The sequence below is a fragment of the Vanessa atalanta genome, chromosome 1 (genome assembly GCF_905147765.1).
Source record: "Vanessa atalanta chromosome 1, ilVanAtal1.2, whole genome shotgun sequence".
NCBI classification, from domain to species: domain Eukaryota; kingdom Metazoa; phylum Arthropoda; class Insecta; order Lepidoptera; family Nymphalidae; genus Vanessa; species Vanessa atalanta.
The window spans coordinates 9,324,622-9,340,830 of NC_061871.1; the positions used below are offsets into that span (position 1 = coordinate 9,324,622).

Below are 16,209 nucleotides of genomic sequence, written 5' to 3' on the forward strand. Positions count from 1 at the left end.
ATATTCATTTCACGCACAACCGTGTTGTGTGTTATTGTAAAAAGTGTTTGCATTGTTTGTTTTGTAGACGTATCTACTTTGTGTATGTTTTACCTGTATTTATCTAGCTGTGTCACAATAGCAAAGAGTCACTTCAGTTTTACATTATTGCATTTAAATGTTGTAGTCATAAGCATATAGCATCCGAAATCAGAATTGATTTCGACGTAGTACATAATAGTTCTCTCGTCCACTTCCCCTTTTTGCTATTGCCTCACAGCAATCGTGGACAACCCGGATAGATTATCGGTATATGAATACATATCCTTATTGAATACTCAAGTCGATTTCACACTTATTTCTCTTGTAACATCAGTTGTGCAATACATAATGTAACAAATCGCTTAGGTAGGTATTAGGTATATTTTTGTTTGAATTTACAAGATGGTAATGCAAAATCTGTTGTATTTTATCGATATTTTTACTGATAATAATGAGGATACCTAAGATTTTCTAAGGTGCCTCGTGGAAATTTAAGTCATAATGTATAATTATTTTTAAGATGAGGCCGGGCCAAATATTGCATTAATTTAGGTCTTACAGCGCCTGTGTTTCTGCGCGGCAGCCCAATCTGCCCTATGTGTGAATGAGTAACGATAATAACATCTCAATGGTTGAATGGAATATTAATATTAATGGACAGTGTTAGAAAATTGTTATAAATTATTTTGATGACTGTTCGAAGGATAATAAAGAGTTGGATGTCAATATGGTTTTATTATTTTCATTATATATCATACTTCCAAGATTTTCGTGCATAACAAAAATGTTTACAAGCAGTGCAATTGTACAAGACAAGTACTAAGACTATTTTGTACTAACAATATCTCCAAATGCGCCTTTTGATGCAGTATCATTTCTATTTATTTTATCTGATGTTGTTTCGGTAAGTTGATTTTCCTTTTCAAAAATTTCTTGGATTTCATAATCTAAATCGATGAAACTAGATCGCCTAGAATCCCAACCTTCTTCATTACAATCGTTGTGTATTATTATACTCTCTTGAGTTACAGTTATAATTTGACCATCACAAGTATAATCAGATTCAAAGCTTGAAGCTCTCTCATTAAAACCCAATTTACTTTCGGTACCATCACTGATAGCTACTTCCGTCTTTGCGGACTCTTTTGGCGTATTGGGAAGGTTCTTGGACGTCTTCGTTGAGGTAATTTTCTTTCCTAAATTACGGCATCGTTTTGTAAATCCTCCCATCCATTCAGATAAAAGAGCGGTAGCCGCTATAAGACACCCTGCACCCAGTAATAGGAACATGCCTTGCGTGTCTTCCAATGTTAAGCCTCTTTCCTCAATTGAATTCATCTTTATCGGACTATGTACTACCTAAAGATTAATATGATGTTGCAATAAAAATATACTAATGCTAATTTAAATAAGCTACTAGGAAATAAATATATTTACTGATAATAAGTCTCCTGATTTTGTCCTCTGCATTTCCCATCGAACTTCATCGATAAATTTATTTATAATACCACTTTGTACCATTCTGCTGATATCTTTACTTAATTTGGCCCCATATAAAGAATTATTTGGAAAACCCACGCTAACACCAAATGGTACGAAACATTCATTGGATATATGAAGAAGAGAACGTTTCGACCTAAAATGTTATTTTTCTTTAACTATAAGCGTTTAGTTGTATTTGATCAATGAAACAAATCTTACTCCGTTTTTGTAAAATTCGCTTGTGCAATATATTCCAACTCCGATTGTGATCCCAGGAATGCATAAGGCCAGAAAAATGCCTCAGTAGTGTTCCGAATTCCAGTTTTGACATCGGGCACAAATTCCAATTTCCTCAAAAGCTTATTGGTTAAGGGATCCGATGAATTATAGAACCACCTTTCCCAACCACCATGATCTAAGAAAATATTGTTTAAAACGTATTATTAATCTATCGAAGAAATTACTTAAAGTTTAAATATTATTAATAACTTAAATTAAAATAAATTTAAAACTATCATACCTAAAGTTCCAACACGATAAAACCCGGCCAGAAGTTGTGATATCGTATCTACCGTCTCCGGAAATATTGGTAAAGTTACAAATGCTATAATTGATCCTGTGTAACAACTCGTTATAATGATTGTAAATAACCAATACCATCCTACAATTTTATAACACATATAAACCATTTGATAATTATTTATTATACATAATTTTAAAAATATATTCAGCATTCGCACGCTGTCGTTGACAGTCAATAGAGTAAGGGAAGCAAGTTGTCAAATAAATACATTATTATTTTTATTGTGGTTATATGTACGTATGAAAACCATACCTATTAATAATCTTGTAGTTATTTTTGTTGTTTTACTCCAAGAATTTTCACCGACAAATGTAAAACAATTAGTGAACGTCCCAAAAACGTACCAGAACATATTCTCAATTTCTCCCTTATTATGAATTAAGTGACTTAACGTATGCTTGTCTGAGAATGCCAAAGGGATTATACCAATTAAATAAGTAAATGTTAGAGCTACCCAGACATGCCAGTGGAATGGACCAAGTATTGCTCGATATCTGAAATATTTAGATTAAATTAGAAAAAAGAAGTTATATTTAAACCAAAATATCTGGGCTAACTGACCGAGGAAGAGCAGTCGATGTTAATGTTATAAATGCCGCACAATCATGAGAGTGAGAAAAACTGACATCCATATCACGAGCTCTTTCTTCGGTTATATACATTCCGGCTATGCCGATATCAACTCGACCGGAAATTATCTCTTTAGCAACAGCGTCGCCAGAACTTAAAAAAATGTGTTACGATACGTTTATATTTTTTGTGTGTTAATATTTTATCATAATGTATATATGAATTATTTTATAATATTACCCTAATTGTAGTGCCCGAGGTTCAACTACTTCGATAGAGAAATTGTTTCTTTCTGCTAGCAATTTAAGAATTTTTATTTCAAGACCATTCCAAACTACTCTCGGATTTCCACCATCCGAATCAGTTTCTATTCTAAAATAATAAGTACAAATTTCAAATTAACATGCAGCATTTAAAAACAAAAAAAATATGATAAATAAATTAGTACCTCCTGAATACAAAGGGAGGTTGATTTGCAGCGGCTACTAAAAATCTGTGCCCAGCATAGCCATGCGTCATTTTAGTTGGAAATAAATTAACTTTTCGTGAAAATTTACCATGACTCCAAGAAGATAATATTAAAGATTTGCTAGTACCCAGTCCGTCTGTATATAAAATATGAGTGTATAATATGTACGCCGCTTCCTGTGAAATCATTTATTACTTCATTCATAGTATACTAATTATACATTTCGGACGTTTAGTTTTTAAATGCTTACCATATTTTCGTCATCCTTAAAACTTTGCCCGATGATAAGTAAATTAACTAAATTTTTTGATACAGGCCCTGCAAGGAATTCTTGAACAGCCCACTGTGAAGACCTCGCGACCACAATAATCTTACTTTCCGATTGCTTACCCAAAACTTTAGCACTTCTCATAACATCAGTCAGAAAAACTATAAAATGATGGCAATTTTGTCTAGGCTGTAGCAACTTTGGCTCTTCTAAGTAATCTTTATCACCTATGTATCCATGCATAAACGAAACAGGGAAATTTTTGAAGAGGTGTTGAAATAAAAAGTTCTCACTAGACTTTATTTGGTCATCGTAAAGTATGACTGGCGTGCAATCGTTTAAATATGTCAACGTTATATTATTTATTAGTTTAGTAAGCGACGATGTTTGATCGAAATTATTATTCTTTCTCAAGAAATTCTCATGCCAAATTTCTTCTCTTGTTTTCGGGTGTCCATGGAAAACTGGATCTGCACCACGCTTAACCTTTACCGATTTTATTCGAACTATATTTTGTTCGAGACCGTCAGAATTGATTTTGTTTTTGTCAGGTTCTAATAAATTATATCGATTCTTAAAAAACAAAGGTTTGTGATAGTTTTGTAGCATAAATTTCGACGTAAAATCATTACTTTGTTCACAGATAATTTCTTGGTATAAGTATAGTAAATAAATAATTGAGATAATCAACTTCATATTTTACGATGTTCTTTGTTTATTACTTGAAGCTTAGATAGCAAAATGTTGCTATAACTTATCAAGCCTTCTTTTTATAGGCTTTCACGGACCTTGGCTAGACTTGAAATAAAACGTATTGACATTTAGGCAGGTGTTATGATTGAAAATTTATTTTTTATGAGCAATTCGGTTTTCACGGTCAGGGATATATGTTATGTATGACTCTATGACGTATTTGTATAGAACTAATTACGTTCCTAGAAACTTCAGAGTTATTAGAAATACTTTGTTTTTTTTTTTTGTGAGTAGGTATATTTAAATTTAAAATTATTTAAATAGACCCGATCGACATGCAGTATATTCCAAAAAAAACCAGTAAGCGTATTCGGATTGGTAAGAAATTACATTATATAGTTATAATAACATTGCCTATGTATGCTAGATCTTTAAATCTAAGCAACGGATTTTGATGCGGTTTTTTTAATAGATAGAGTAATTCAAAGGAAAAGTTTATATGTATGCATAATGTAGTAGAGAAACACTGGTAATTTTAAAGGTTTCCAATGTGATGTTATAAAAAAACATAAAGAGACAAATACCATCCGCGATGGTATTTGTCTCTTTTAGGGATAACACACAATAACAATTTTTTATATTTTACTTTTTACGAGAAACAATTGTTTATTTCCAAAGCGATTTTAAGTAATACAGCATTAATTCTTATCCAATTAAGTACCTTAAATACACTATGCATTTAATAAAGATCAATATGGTTGAATGAATGACTAAAAAAAACTGTGAAAGTTGTATATAAAGACATTCTGTAGTACATTTAGAATCAGCATTGCATCCGTGCGAAACCGAGGCGGGTCGTTAGTTATAGATAAATTAGTATTGATATTTTAATAAAATTATTTTAATTATTAATTATTTTTTAATTTATGTTTACGTATGCTATTAACTATTTCTCATAGTAACGTGTCTTGAAAAACGCCGATATCAAGAGACCAGGTGAAGTGAAGTGAGTGAGTGAGTTTTAAAATGTCAGTTCCGTATTTACACTACGAGAAATCATAAACTCTTTTCATTTATAGATGTATTTTTATTTAAAAAATACAATACTAACTAATTTACTTGGAAGTTTTAGGTGTTATATGTCTGGAATATCAATATTTATGTAAAGCGTGACACAGAAAGAGACCTCTTTCTGTGTCACGCTTTAGCATTCTTTCCTTATATTTCTTTCCTTATGTTCATGTATACTTTTGTTTTAAAGATGGTTAAATTTTGTTATTTTTTAACTAAATAAATAAAACACCAAACTAATCATATCATTTTATTAAGCTGCACATCTTGCGTTCATTACATATCGAAGTAATAAAATTACCTGAATGAATACAAAAAGTACATCTGGTAGAAAAGTACGGGTCCCAGTATCAAACATCACAAACGACATACATCAAAAAGCCGATAAAAAATAATTCAAAATACTTATCAAACACAATTCGCATAAGAATGGAACTACCAATTTTAAATACTATATCTATATTTACAATAATAGGACTTATAAATATTGCAAATTTTTAAATATACTCTGCAAGCGCTACTATTAATTTAGCAGCACCTAATGTGCATTGAATTATACACTGCGATAAAAACAATATCTAAAATAAATGAAACCTAAAAAAACAATTGATTTTTCACAAAGTTCCAATAAAAGTAAGATTTTTATACTTTCTAAATGAAAATAGCGATCACATTAACATGTGCTTCATCACAAATGCGATGTAGACAGACGTTCACGGGACGCTATACTTATACGCCGAAAATTCGCCTTGTCCGAACACAAAACACACGTTTATGTCAATTTTCATTATTCTGAAGCGCTTACAATTCACACAGTCTTAACCTAACACTTAACACAAAGCACTAACTATATTTACAATTGTATAAAAAGGCAGTGTTAACCACAACGCTGGCAAGATAGGAGAAGTATTTCTAAATTTTAATATGGCTCACATTAAAAATTATAATCTGTCAAAATGTTAAATGAAGATGATTTCAATAATTATTGAACTGATAACAATATCGCAGTTAATCTCATTGCTATTTGAGTAACTTTGTGATTTCATATAAAATTCTTACGCCTACTGTATATTCCATTCCAATATAAGTAAATGAAAAGACCTAATTTATAAATTATTACAAGAACACTATATAAAGCAAAATATCGTAACACCGACGAAGTAATTAAATAAAGTTACTAATAATGTTGGATGCATTTTTCTTTCTAAACGGTTGAAAACACATAATATCACAGTTTCCAATACATTACAACTTTATCTAAAACGGAACGAAATGTAATTTATTATAAAATAATCAAAACTCTATTTCAACTATGATGAAATCGTGTAGAATTTACAATTTTTGCTTTGTGACCATCTAATCTAAATGGCACTTACTAGTTGGTGACAAAACAATTTCTATTGACAATAATTTACTAGAGCGATCCTTGCCTCGTTGGCTTACAAATAAAAAGCAAATACTAATGGATCATTACTCAGGATGGATATTATTAGTTTTGTAACTACTTAATTGGTAGGAATATTTATTCTTCGATGTCATTGTCGATGCGTGATGATCTTATTCCAGTTTTGCCAGTCCAAGGGTATATTTCTGGACACGGTTGACACGTCCTCATGTATCTTACTCCGGATTTGTGCCAAAGGTTACACACTTTCGGATTGTTACATTTTTTAGGTCGGTCCTGAGAAATAAATTAACCAATTATATTAAAATATCAATTTTATAGCTAAAATTTTAAAGGTATTTTATTAAATATCTTATTAACCTGGTAGTTGCACTGGAAAGGTTGGAAGTTGTTCATTCTCGATATTGGAGTCGGATCGCGGACCCATTGTAAAGCTTGCCAATTGGTGACGATCCATACATCAGACATTTGATTTATAAAGTCCAAGAATTTAATGAATCCTTCTTTGTGGTGCGGTTGAGTAAACCAAGCTGCATGGTAAAATAGACCAAACGGAGCCCTGCACAGAATAATATTTTTAAAGCATAAACATTGCTGAATCTACATTAAACCATGGAATTTAAAATAATAAAAGCGTCACTGAATTTACCTGTTACTTGTGTAATGCCTGTCGAAATTCTTTAATATCATTTTGTATACGCCGTCCGAATCTGGAGGGTTGGCACAGGCATCTCCCATAGAGCAACGACCACCATTAAGGTCTTGCCACATCACCATGGGGACTTCCCATACACCTAAAATATTTTTATATATTATAATTGTAATTTATAATTATTAATTGACCTTATGACAACTTTAAGTCTCATTAATCAATCAAAGTTTTCAATAATATGAATTATGGTGATAATATTAGAAAAAATATAAAACCTGGATAAGATTTAGTCGGGCATGGTGGTATCATGCAGTCGTGGAATAGTTTATAGTCCAAAGTGTAAGGCCAGCTCGGCGGTTTATTCTCATACACGGGAAGTGATGAATCATAAGTAAAGTTTGAATCGTACAACATTTTAAACATTTTGTTGCCTCCGACAGACAAGAATGGAGCCCTCATGCCTCTTACGTCTTCAAGCTTTACACCACCGTAAGCGGCTAAAATTTCTCTTTGACCACCAATTTCTCTGTTCCATTTCTTTTGAGAAAATTGCTCTCCAAAACTATGACTGAAATTAAAATCAAAATTTCGATGACAAAAAAAAATTAGTGTTACTATTGTGTAATTTATTTAAAAGCTTTTTTTTAAGAATATCATTAAGCTCAATAGGTAAAAGGAATAGATATTAATTTTTAGAACCAAAACCAAATATATATTATAAAAAATGAAAATTCAATTATTTCGATAAAAAATGACAATATAGTGCAAAGTTAGACTCTGTGCGTGTATACTTCAATCACTTACGAAACTGTGTGTGATGCCATCTCATGTCCAGCTGAATACAAGTTTTGTACTTGACTGTAATCCGTCCATTCATGTGATACGTAAAATGTAGCAGAAATAGGACACCCGTTAGGGTTAACGCGACCTTTCTCAAATAAATCAGCGTAGAGTCCCTTATTCAAGTCATTAACAGAGTCGTCAAACGTCAGCAGAACAATTTGCGGGATCTTATCCACCGGTAATTCGCCTATTTGTCGCGGGATGAGGTAGTGATTGTGCGTGTGATTTGGTTGTGTCAAATGTGCCAGGAAGAGGAAGAATCGGCAGGCAATAGAAGGTATAGATGTTAGGTAGAAAGGATGGAAGAAAAGAAAGAAAAACCATTATTAAAAACATTATCATATAAATTATTTTTATAAAGTTAACATATACATTTTATCGGTGTATAATATACAGCGTTAAATAGAAAACTGTATAAATAGATGGCCATAAACCGTTAGTCAGAAATATGAGTCGATTATTCAGTGCTTAGTAAAACTAAATTATATCTTATAGCATTGAATAGTCGACCCCAATTCGAAAACTCCATAGATGCTTCCAGAAGATACGTCATATTTCAGCAATAGTCGATCTATACCTAATAAACTTACGATATAGTGTGTGAGGCAAATTCGTGACCATCTGCATATAAATTTTGCACCTGACTATAATCTGTCCATTCATGGGAAACGTAAAAAGTTCCAGTTATGGGACAACCATTTGGATTGACTCGTCCCCTTTCAAAGAACTCTTCGTAGTACATTTTATTTAAATCATTTACAGCATCGTCGAAAGTTATAAGAACTATTTGTGGTACTTCGCTGACAGGCAAATTTCCTAAGATTACAATATATTACAATATTTTATTTTTAAATTATTCTACAAACAGTGAAATATCTACTTCCACTTTTATTAAATCATGTAATAATATTTTTATCACATACCAGGGACATCCTTTCCTCCGCAAAAGCAGTCAGGCAAGAGACAGACATCTTTTCTGCATTTAGCTGCTGTTTTATCAGGTGTAGGTTGAGGATACACTGGAGCTGGTCGACTCGGAGGATTAGTGTAAATATCCACTTCTGCTACCTTAGCTACTATAGCAGTTGATGGTTTCAACGTTGGTCGACTGCGACTGCACAAATTATTAAAACAAATTAAAATGTTATAAAGGCTTTGAATGACACAAATAAGGGCAGCAAATATATAAAAATAACAGTTTATTTATAAAAGCACAACAATTTCATTTATAATTGTAATTCTAACGTTGGGGGTGTTCCTCTGTTAGGTGTCTGTTGTGCCGAATCAGATGCACCCGAAGTTGAATAATGAGCAGAACCTCGACCTCGTGTGCTGGTGTTTGGCCTGTAAAATAAAGATTTCCAGTAAAACGCTCATTAAAAATATTAAATTAGTATGCGTGTTTTTAGAAATAAGCAAATCAAAAACTTTAAAACAATATTAAATTGCTTTGAGATGTATGATGATTAAAAAAATATATTTAGATGAAAATTTATCTCAATAATTTTTCATGCATTTTTATATAATAAACTAAAATTTTAATACACTTGCTACTTCTGGTGCTTTTAAATAAAAATGATGAATTGCGATGTGGTGCAACAGTATGACAGGGCTAACTACATTGAGGAACTTTCTACTGAAAACATTAAAATGTTCTTAAGTTAATTAAACACATTAATTAATTATTATTAGATAAGTTTAAACAATAAAAAAACAGTATGGTGCAGGAAACGGAAATGGTCGCGTCAGGAGTTAACAATTCATAAATTAAACTCAACCGACTGGAAGTCCCCCAATGAGAATATAATAGAGAGTATGCTAAGCGAAAGATTTTAGCTATGGGTGCCATTATCAATGTTTAGAGAGATGTTCATTCACATGCCAGTTACAACGCGATGCGGAAAGTAAGGAGTATGGAGCCTCCACCGTCCATTTATTAATATGAAATACATTAGAATGTTACGACTACTGGCCGGCGAGTACCTCTGATATTTGATTTCGTTGCATTTTGGATTCACTTGCAGACTGTTATCTGATGAACAATTGGACGACGATTGGTAACTCCTGCGCCCACCTCCGAGATTTGCCGCAGCTAACTTTATGGCAGGGTTGATTCGAGAGGCACGAGTTGGAAAGGATACGCTTTTAGTCGTCGGTTTTGTTTCTGTTACAGCTTTCAAAGTAGTAGTCGATTTAGTAGTACTAGTAGTTGAAGCAATGTCACTTATATAGTCATTTACTGGTCGTGGATGTTCAGTTTCAGTCTGTGCTTTAACGTTTTCAGAGCTCACTACAACTATTGGTGTTACATCAATATTATCAGTGTTTTCGTGACTCTTAATTTTAATATTATCATTAGGTGATTCCTCAATGTTAATGATACTTTGATATTTTCTCGACTTTTCTATGTCTGACTTACCTTTTGCAAAAGTACTGAATTTAGATTGATAAATACCTTTTTCCGATACATAATCAGGGCTCGGAACCGTATCTATCAATCCAGCTTCCGTTTCAATGTCAACTAAAGGCCTTTGGCTTGTTGAATATGTAGTAGGCATTGTTGATGAGGAATAATCATTGTTTGTGTCTCTGTTTGGCCCAGTAAAAGTAATTGTCTCACCAGTAGGTGAAACGTACCGAATCATGTTTGATTCTGTAATAACTTTTAATTGTTGTAAGTGACTACGGAATGGTTGTTCGACAGGAAAATGTTTTATCCTTTGAGATTCTATATTAATAACTTTGTCATCGGTTTGGGGTGTTGTAGATGTATACTCTACATGTCTTGAGGTAGACGAACTTGGAAAGTTACTTATAAAGCTTTTAATGACACTTTTGACCTTACCATTAAATACTTCAGTAGTCTGATCGGCCATAACTTCGTCTTCTACATGGTAAAGATAATAAGAGGGTTTTCTAGATAAATTTGGTTTAGATTGTTCGAAAGTATCTAATTTAGGTGTAGTTGAAAAATAACGCTTCGTTGTACTGGATATAGTTGACATGGCATCAATATCTTGCCTAACGTTTTCTGATGGAACACGTTCAGTATTTCTAAGATTATCTAAAGTTTTATATGGTGATATAATAGGTTCATTATAGTTATCACTGAAATCAATTTGTTTCCAATTATCTGAGTCCTCGACGGGATAAGCATTTAAATTAAGATCATGATCGTCAGTTACATTGTGTGAATTTCTTTCTAAAAGAGCTTCTGTATTTATAGAATTTTCTGTAGAATCGTCATTACTAACAGGACGTTTTAAAATAGTTTTTAAGTAATATTTTGTATCTACCGTAGTTGGAGTAGTACTTGTACGAATTCTAGTTCTTGATGTAAATTTTTGTACGGAAGGTGTCGAATAAATAGAAATATCGTCGTCGTTATTGTTTCCTTCTGAACTAATGTCTTTTCGGCGTAATGTTGAACTATCATCATAAGTGGCTATTATCTTCTTATGTTTTTCAGAGTTACCATCATTACTTGTGTCATAATGAAATCTTTGTATATGTTGTTTTTTATTGTTATTAACGCGATTATTTTTTGTTCTTGACGTTGAATACTCATCGAAAGGTTTTGAAATTAGAGTTAATGTATAAGGATTTTTAGTATTATTAACATTCCGACGGAACGAAAAACCAGTCGATAGCGAAAACATTTTTTTCGTCTTTTCATTTGAATTATCTTGTTCTATCTTAACATTATCCCTACGATTGCTGTTAGTCACACGTGAAGTCAGTCTACGAGTCGGTAATTTTTCAGTCGATGGTTCGTCTAACCTATATGAGTTGTCTGTCCTTTCAAAAGGTTTAGCGAGGGATGAGAAGTTTATAATAGGTGAATTTGTAGAAGGAATTAGTGGCGTGGGCTCGTTAAGAGATTTTTCGGTTGATGTGGAAACGGGAACGCGAATACGATTTTCATCGCTTGATGATCTGTCGAATACAAAGCAAAGAAATGATTCTAAATTCAGTTCTGAAAAACCAACTCCTATTATGTAAATATTTTCAACTGAACTTAGAAACCATATCTGTTTCTTATATGATAGATTCATAATCGCATAAAAATTATTTAAATAATTTAAATTGTATGCAAATAGAATTTTTCACATAAAATAAAGATACTACAAAAGGCAAATAAATCTACAACTACATCATAAGGCAGAAAATAAATAAACTAAAAATAATATTATATTATATACACTAAGATTAAAAAAGAAATACACGTTTTATTACAACAACCTTTAAACCGATGAAAATTATCAAGTTCCAAGCCTATATTAGTAATTGATTATTATCAGTCTTAAGGTTGCTATTGAGATTGAAGGATTAATGAAACATGAAAATATTAAAAATCAGGTTGAAGTAATGAAGAATGTGTATGAGAATGAATTCTGGTGTAATGATTTAAGCCTTGATGATTAAAGATTTAGAATCACGTATTCTTTTGTAGTACCTTGGAGTATATCGAGTCGGGGTCATAGCTTCGGTGTAGGGTGCAGTTGTTGGACGTCGTGTGGTTGTGGTAGTAGTGGTAGTAGTAGTAGTAGTAGTAGTGCTTGTGCTAGTTGTAGAAGGAGTAGTGCGTAGGGAAGTTGCTTCATAAACAGTCGTCCTCACGCTGCTTGGAATATGATCATAGCCCAATTCGTTACCTTCGCCCCTGGATTATTTATATTATAAACGTTTTAAATAACTCTCCGCTTTAAACTTATTGATTTTGTTTATATTGTATCTATACTTTATATATTAAAAATATTACCTTGCCGGCTGTCGAACGGAGGACTGGTATTGATTCTGGTTGCTTATCTGAAAACATTTTTTATAAAATATAAAAACGTAAGGCGTCTAGCGATGATAATATTATGTATTCATGATATATTTTAGGTCAAAAAAATATTATATATTAATTGCATTTATTATAATCATTCTTGTTCGAATTTTACACGTCTTTATCGCTTTATCGGTTTAATGTCTATTACCTAAATGTTGGCCAGAAAATATCGCTCTCCTAGCAAAAGACCACTCTTTGTACATACTAATAATTTTACACAATAAGTGTGTTTTATTTCCACTTCAATTAGTTAGTTGTACAATTAAGTATCTTCTATCCTATATGTGCATTCTATCTATTGTACCTAAATACTAGTTTTGCTGTATTTAATTCATACCTGGCCTTGAATAAGAGCGTCATCATAGTCATCAGGAGAAACTGGTCTTGGTGAGTAAGTCTCGACAGGTCGGCGAACTGGCGGTGGTGTGCCGCGATACGTCTGCTGGACAGCTGGTCGAAGCGAAGCCGTATTATAGTGCTGCACATAGTCTGCCAACACCGGTACCGTTCTCCCGTTAGTGTGTTAAACGTCCTCGATATTATTAACCATTAATATGGTTGTTTCAAGTCATCTATTTATTTATTTTTTATTATTAAGAAATTATGATTACCATGTTAAAGAAGATGGGTGATTTGGATAATTATATTGATTACAAAAAAAAATATGAAAACTGTGTTAGAATTTTAGACGCTATTATAGGACGTCGAAGAAAATTACATCGTTATTGTTTAATATAAATAGTTTATTAAGAATATTTACAACAGTATTTTAGGTTTTATATCGATAAATATTATCCATAAACCTGAAACAGTATTTAACATCGCTTGAATAGATAAAAATACAAATGAAGTATTGAAGAAATCGGTAATAAAAGTAGGTACAATAACATGCTTATTTATAACACAAAATAACATATATTTACATATGTGTCTATTAATAACTAATCCAACCAGGTAAGCTTAAATAAAAGGTTTTAAATACAAAATTATTATGATACAAGTTTGTCCACACGATCGATAATAATTGAGAGATTTAAGTGCATATTCCTCACCTGTGTCCTTGTACAATTCACCATCTTCATCGTAAACAGCGTAATAAGGATCATATTGATCGGGACTGTAAGTTTGAGAACCATTGTACAACATTTTAGGCCGCGGAGTTGCAGTATACGAAGTAGGGGTAATACTTTCTGTAGGTTCCAATCTGAAGTACAAGAAAATAATAATATGCAAAGTATATTTTGAAAAGAAACACATAAACAATGTTGAAAGGAAAGGATACTAAATCAACACCCTTTGCTTTGGATTAAAATTATTTCACTTGATCAATAGAGTCGTTATTAATAAGCAAAATCAAAAAGTCGTAAGTTAAATATATTGTAAGTCATATATTCTTGTCTAGTCTAGTCAATATTGTACAATAATATGTATGTAAGTCAAATTTCTGCCACAGCCTTGAATATCGTAAAAGAACTCAACCTCCACAGTATTACCATAAATTTCGGAAAATAATGTAAATATATTAAGTATAAAAGACATATAGTATAATATGCACTATACTAAATATACGAATGTCTTCTCGTCTGAAGACAATATACATTCATAGCTGTGCAGTACAATATAATTTATTTAGTCATTGCTAGCATCTGCAAAGTTTTTACCTGTTAGTTCTATCGTCATGATTAGTCTTTGTAAAACGTGTCTCTTGTTTGTAGCTGTCTCGAGGTGTGGTAATAAGCATTTGTGCTACTATATTATGATGTCGCACTCTCCCTCTGTTCTTTTTATTTTCTTCATCTAAGTCATTTTGATTTTTTTCGGTAGTTGGCTTAGCTAATCTATGCCTTAATGTATATGGACGCAAAGTTGTGTGATTCAGATATTTAGGAGGTCTCACCGTGTTTGGTCTATTGTCGGTTCTAATGGGTTTTCTTAAATGAACAGTTCTATTACGAGGATTATTATGAACAACTCGATAACCAGAAACGTCGGGATGTTTGGACATTGAATCAGAGAAATTAACTAAATCAATCATTACTGGCACTGGAATTTTTCCATTTACATTTTTATAAGATTGTTTATATGGCGTTTTAGTAACAACGGATACATCATTATGATTCTTAGTTACAGCTTCTTGCTTAAATGGATTATATTTATTAGGTTTTGCAGAGTTTTCGGGCTTAACACGTTGATTCGTATCCTCATCATACGACATGTCTTCGTATTCTTGATAATTTTGTGCCATTGGAGGTCGCTGGGGTTTTATTTCAGAACTTGGCATATATTTAGGTTTAACAACTGGTTCATAATAGTATTGTTCATCTTCTTCGTCGTAATAATAATCATTCATTTCCGGTGAAGGTTTTGGTATAGGTTTTCGTTTGGGCGGCTCATTCGTTGTGTTCGTAGATAAAACATTTTTATTAACCATCTGAGTTGAAATTTTTATTGGTAGAGATTTGTAACCGGTATTAGGAGTTTCCGTTACTGGATTAGGTCTACTAAGCGTTATTTTTGGGACCGAAATATCGGTTGAAGGATTGTTCCAGAACTGTTGTAAAGTTGAAAGGTGTTGATTAGCTATGTTAGACAGAGGATTTTGAGTTGACTGGGAAAATGATAATATTAGCCCATTCATTGGCGAGATAGTTGATGTTATATAAGGTTTTCTACTCGACAAATTGGTTTGAAGGGTTACAATATTATAATTATTTGGAGTGGAAAATGCTATAGGCGATCCAGTGCCTGATATTATTGTATAAGGTTTTTGTGTAACCGATTGTAAATACTGAGATAGATCTGTTTGCCTCGTAGGCTGCATAGTACTTTTTATCACGGCATTAAAACTGTGACTTATGGGAAGTTGACGATCATCATTGAAATTAGGTGGCTTTAACCTTGGTTTCAAAGATTCCAAAGGAAAACCCGCGCCTTTTTGTGTTTGTCTATTATAATTTTGATTTTGAGTAGCCTGTTGAGTTTGATGGTAGTTTTGAGGCCTTTGAATATCTTTATCTTGTTGTGAGTACTGTGTCTGCTTTTGGACGAAATTTAAATTGCCTTGGTCAGATCCCTCGTTACTTAAACTCGCTGGCATTGTAAAAGGTTTTGGAGTGCTTATTCCTTTATACTTTAAGGTCGACGAACGTAGTCCACTATCAGAGTATGCCACAGTTGTAAATACATTATTATTATTGTTGTTACTATTAATAACTCGTTCTGGGTTTTTTTCTTTTGTAGGTTTCTTCGTTGTTACACCAATTACAGAATAGTGGTTTTCTTGAAGTTTTGCTAAGAACGAATCAAAATTGAAATTAG

The 16,209-nt window shown here is 32.4% G+C and overlaps 3 protein-coding genes across 6 annotated transcripts in view; 1 reads left to right on the top strand and 2 right to left on the bottom strand.

Annotated features, from left to right (window-relative positions):
• Positions 1–12,553, top strand: part of LOC125066599 (myocyte-specific enhancer factor 2) — a 151,599-nt gene extending 139,046 nt beyond the window's left edge. Inside the window, exon 10 of the transcript XR_007119693.1 lies at positions 12,542–12,553. The gene's annotated coding sequence lies outside the window, so the exon portion shown is untranslated. The remainder of the gene's footprint in view (positions 1–12,541) is intronic.
• LOC125077617 (ionotropic receptor 21a) lies at positions 847–4,002 on the bottom strand. Its single transcript, XM_047689597.1, has 9 exons — positions 3,376–4,002; positions 3,105–3,301; positions 2,897–3,028; positions 2,648–2,809; positions 2,339–2,580; positions 2,024–2,164; positions 1,723–1,918; positions 1,459–1,657; positions 847–1,380 (listed from the first exon to the last, which is right to left on the bottom strand). Exons 1-9 carry the CDS (start codon positions 4,000–4,002, stop codon positions 847–849), a joined length of 2,430 nt encoding a protein of 809 aa, XP_047545553.1.
• Positions 5,395–16,209, bottom strand: part of LOC125066338 (mucin-5AC) — an 84,827-nt gene continuing 74,012 nt past the window's right edge. Inside the window, exons 5-16 of one of the 4 annotated variants that reach the window (XM_047674497.1) lie at positions 13,944–14,095; positions 13,229–13,341; positions 12,820–12,866; positions 12,514–12,720; positions 10,041–11,993; positions 9,303–9,401; positions 8,981–9,171; positions 8,019–8,244; positions 7,490–7,782; positions 7,212–7,356; positions 6,923–7,121; positions 5,395–6,838 (exon numbers count right to left, since the gene is read on the bottom strand). In XM_047674497.1, the coding sequence (XP_047530453.1) occupies positions 6,680–6,838; positions 6,923–7,121; positions 7,212–7,356; positions 7,490–7,782; positions 8,019–8,244; positions 8,981–9,171; positions 9,303–9,401; positions 10,041–11,993; positions 12,514–12,720; positions 12,820–12,866; positions 13,229–13,341; positions 13,944–14,095 (3,784 nt within the window). In that variant the 3' untranslated portion in view covers positions 5,395–6,679. Of the gene's footprint in view, positions 6,839–6,922; positions 7,122–7,211; positions 7,357–7,489; positions 7,783–8,018; positions 8,245–8,410; positions 8,874–8,980; positions 9,172–9,302; positions 9,402–10,040; positions 11,994–12,513; positions 12,721–12,819; positions 12,867–13,228; positions 13,381–13,943; positions 14,096–16,209 lie in introns of those variants that run through there. The other 3 variants (XM_047674425.1, XM_047674650.1, XM_047674573.1) reach the window with 3 other exon arrangements.

Excerpts from the sequence above, each read along its gene's own strand:
- LOC125077617 (XM_047689597.1), bottom strand. The coding sequence starts at position 4,002 with ATGCTACAAAACTATCACAAACCTTTGTTTTTTAAGAATCGATATAAT. Across the intron at positions 2,165-2,338 it reads AACTACAAGATTATTAATAG|GATGGTATTGGTTATTTACA; the intron begins GTATGGTTTTCA and ends ATAAAATTGTAG. Across the intron at positions 1,658-1,722 it reads GCGAATTTTACAAAAACGGA|GTCGAAACGTTCTCTTCTTC; the intron begins GTAAGATTTGTT and ends ATAACATTTTAG.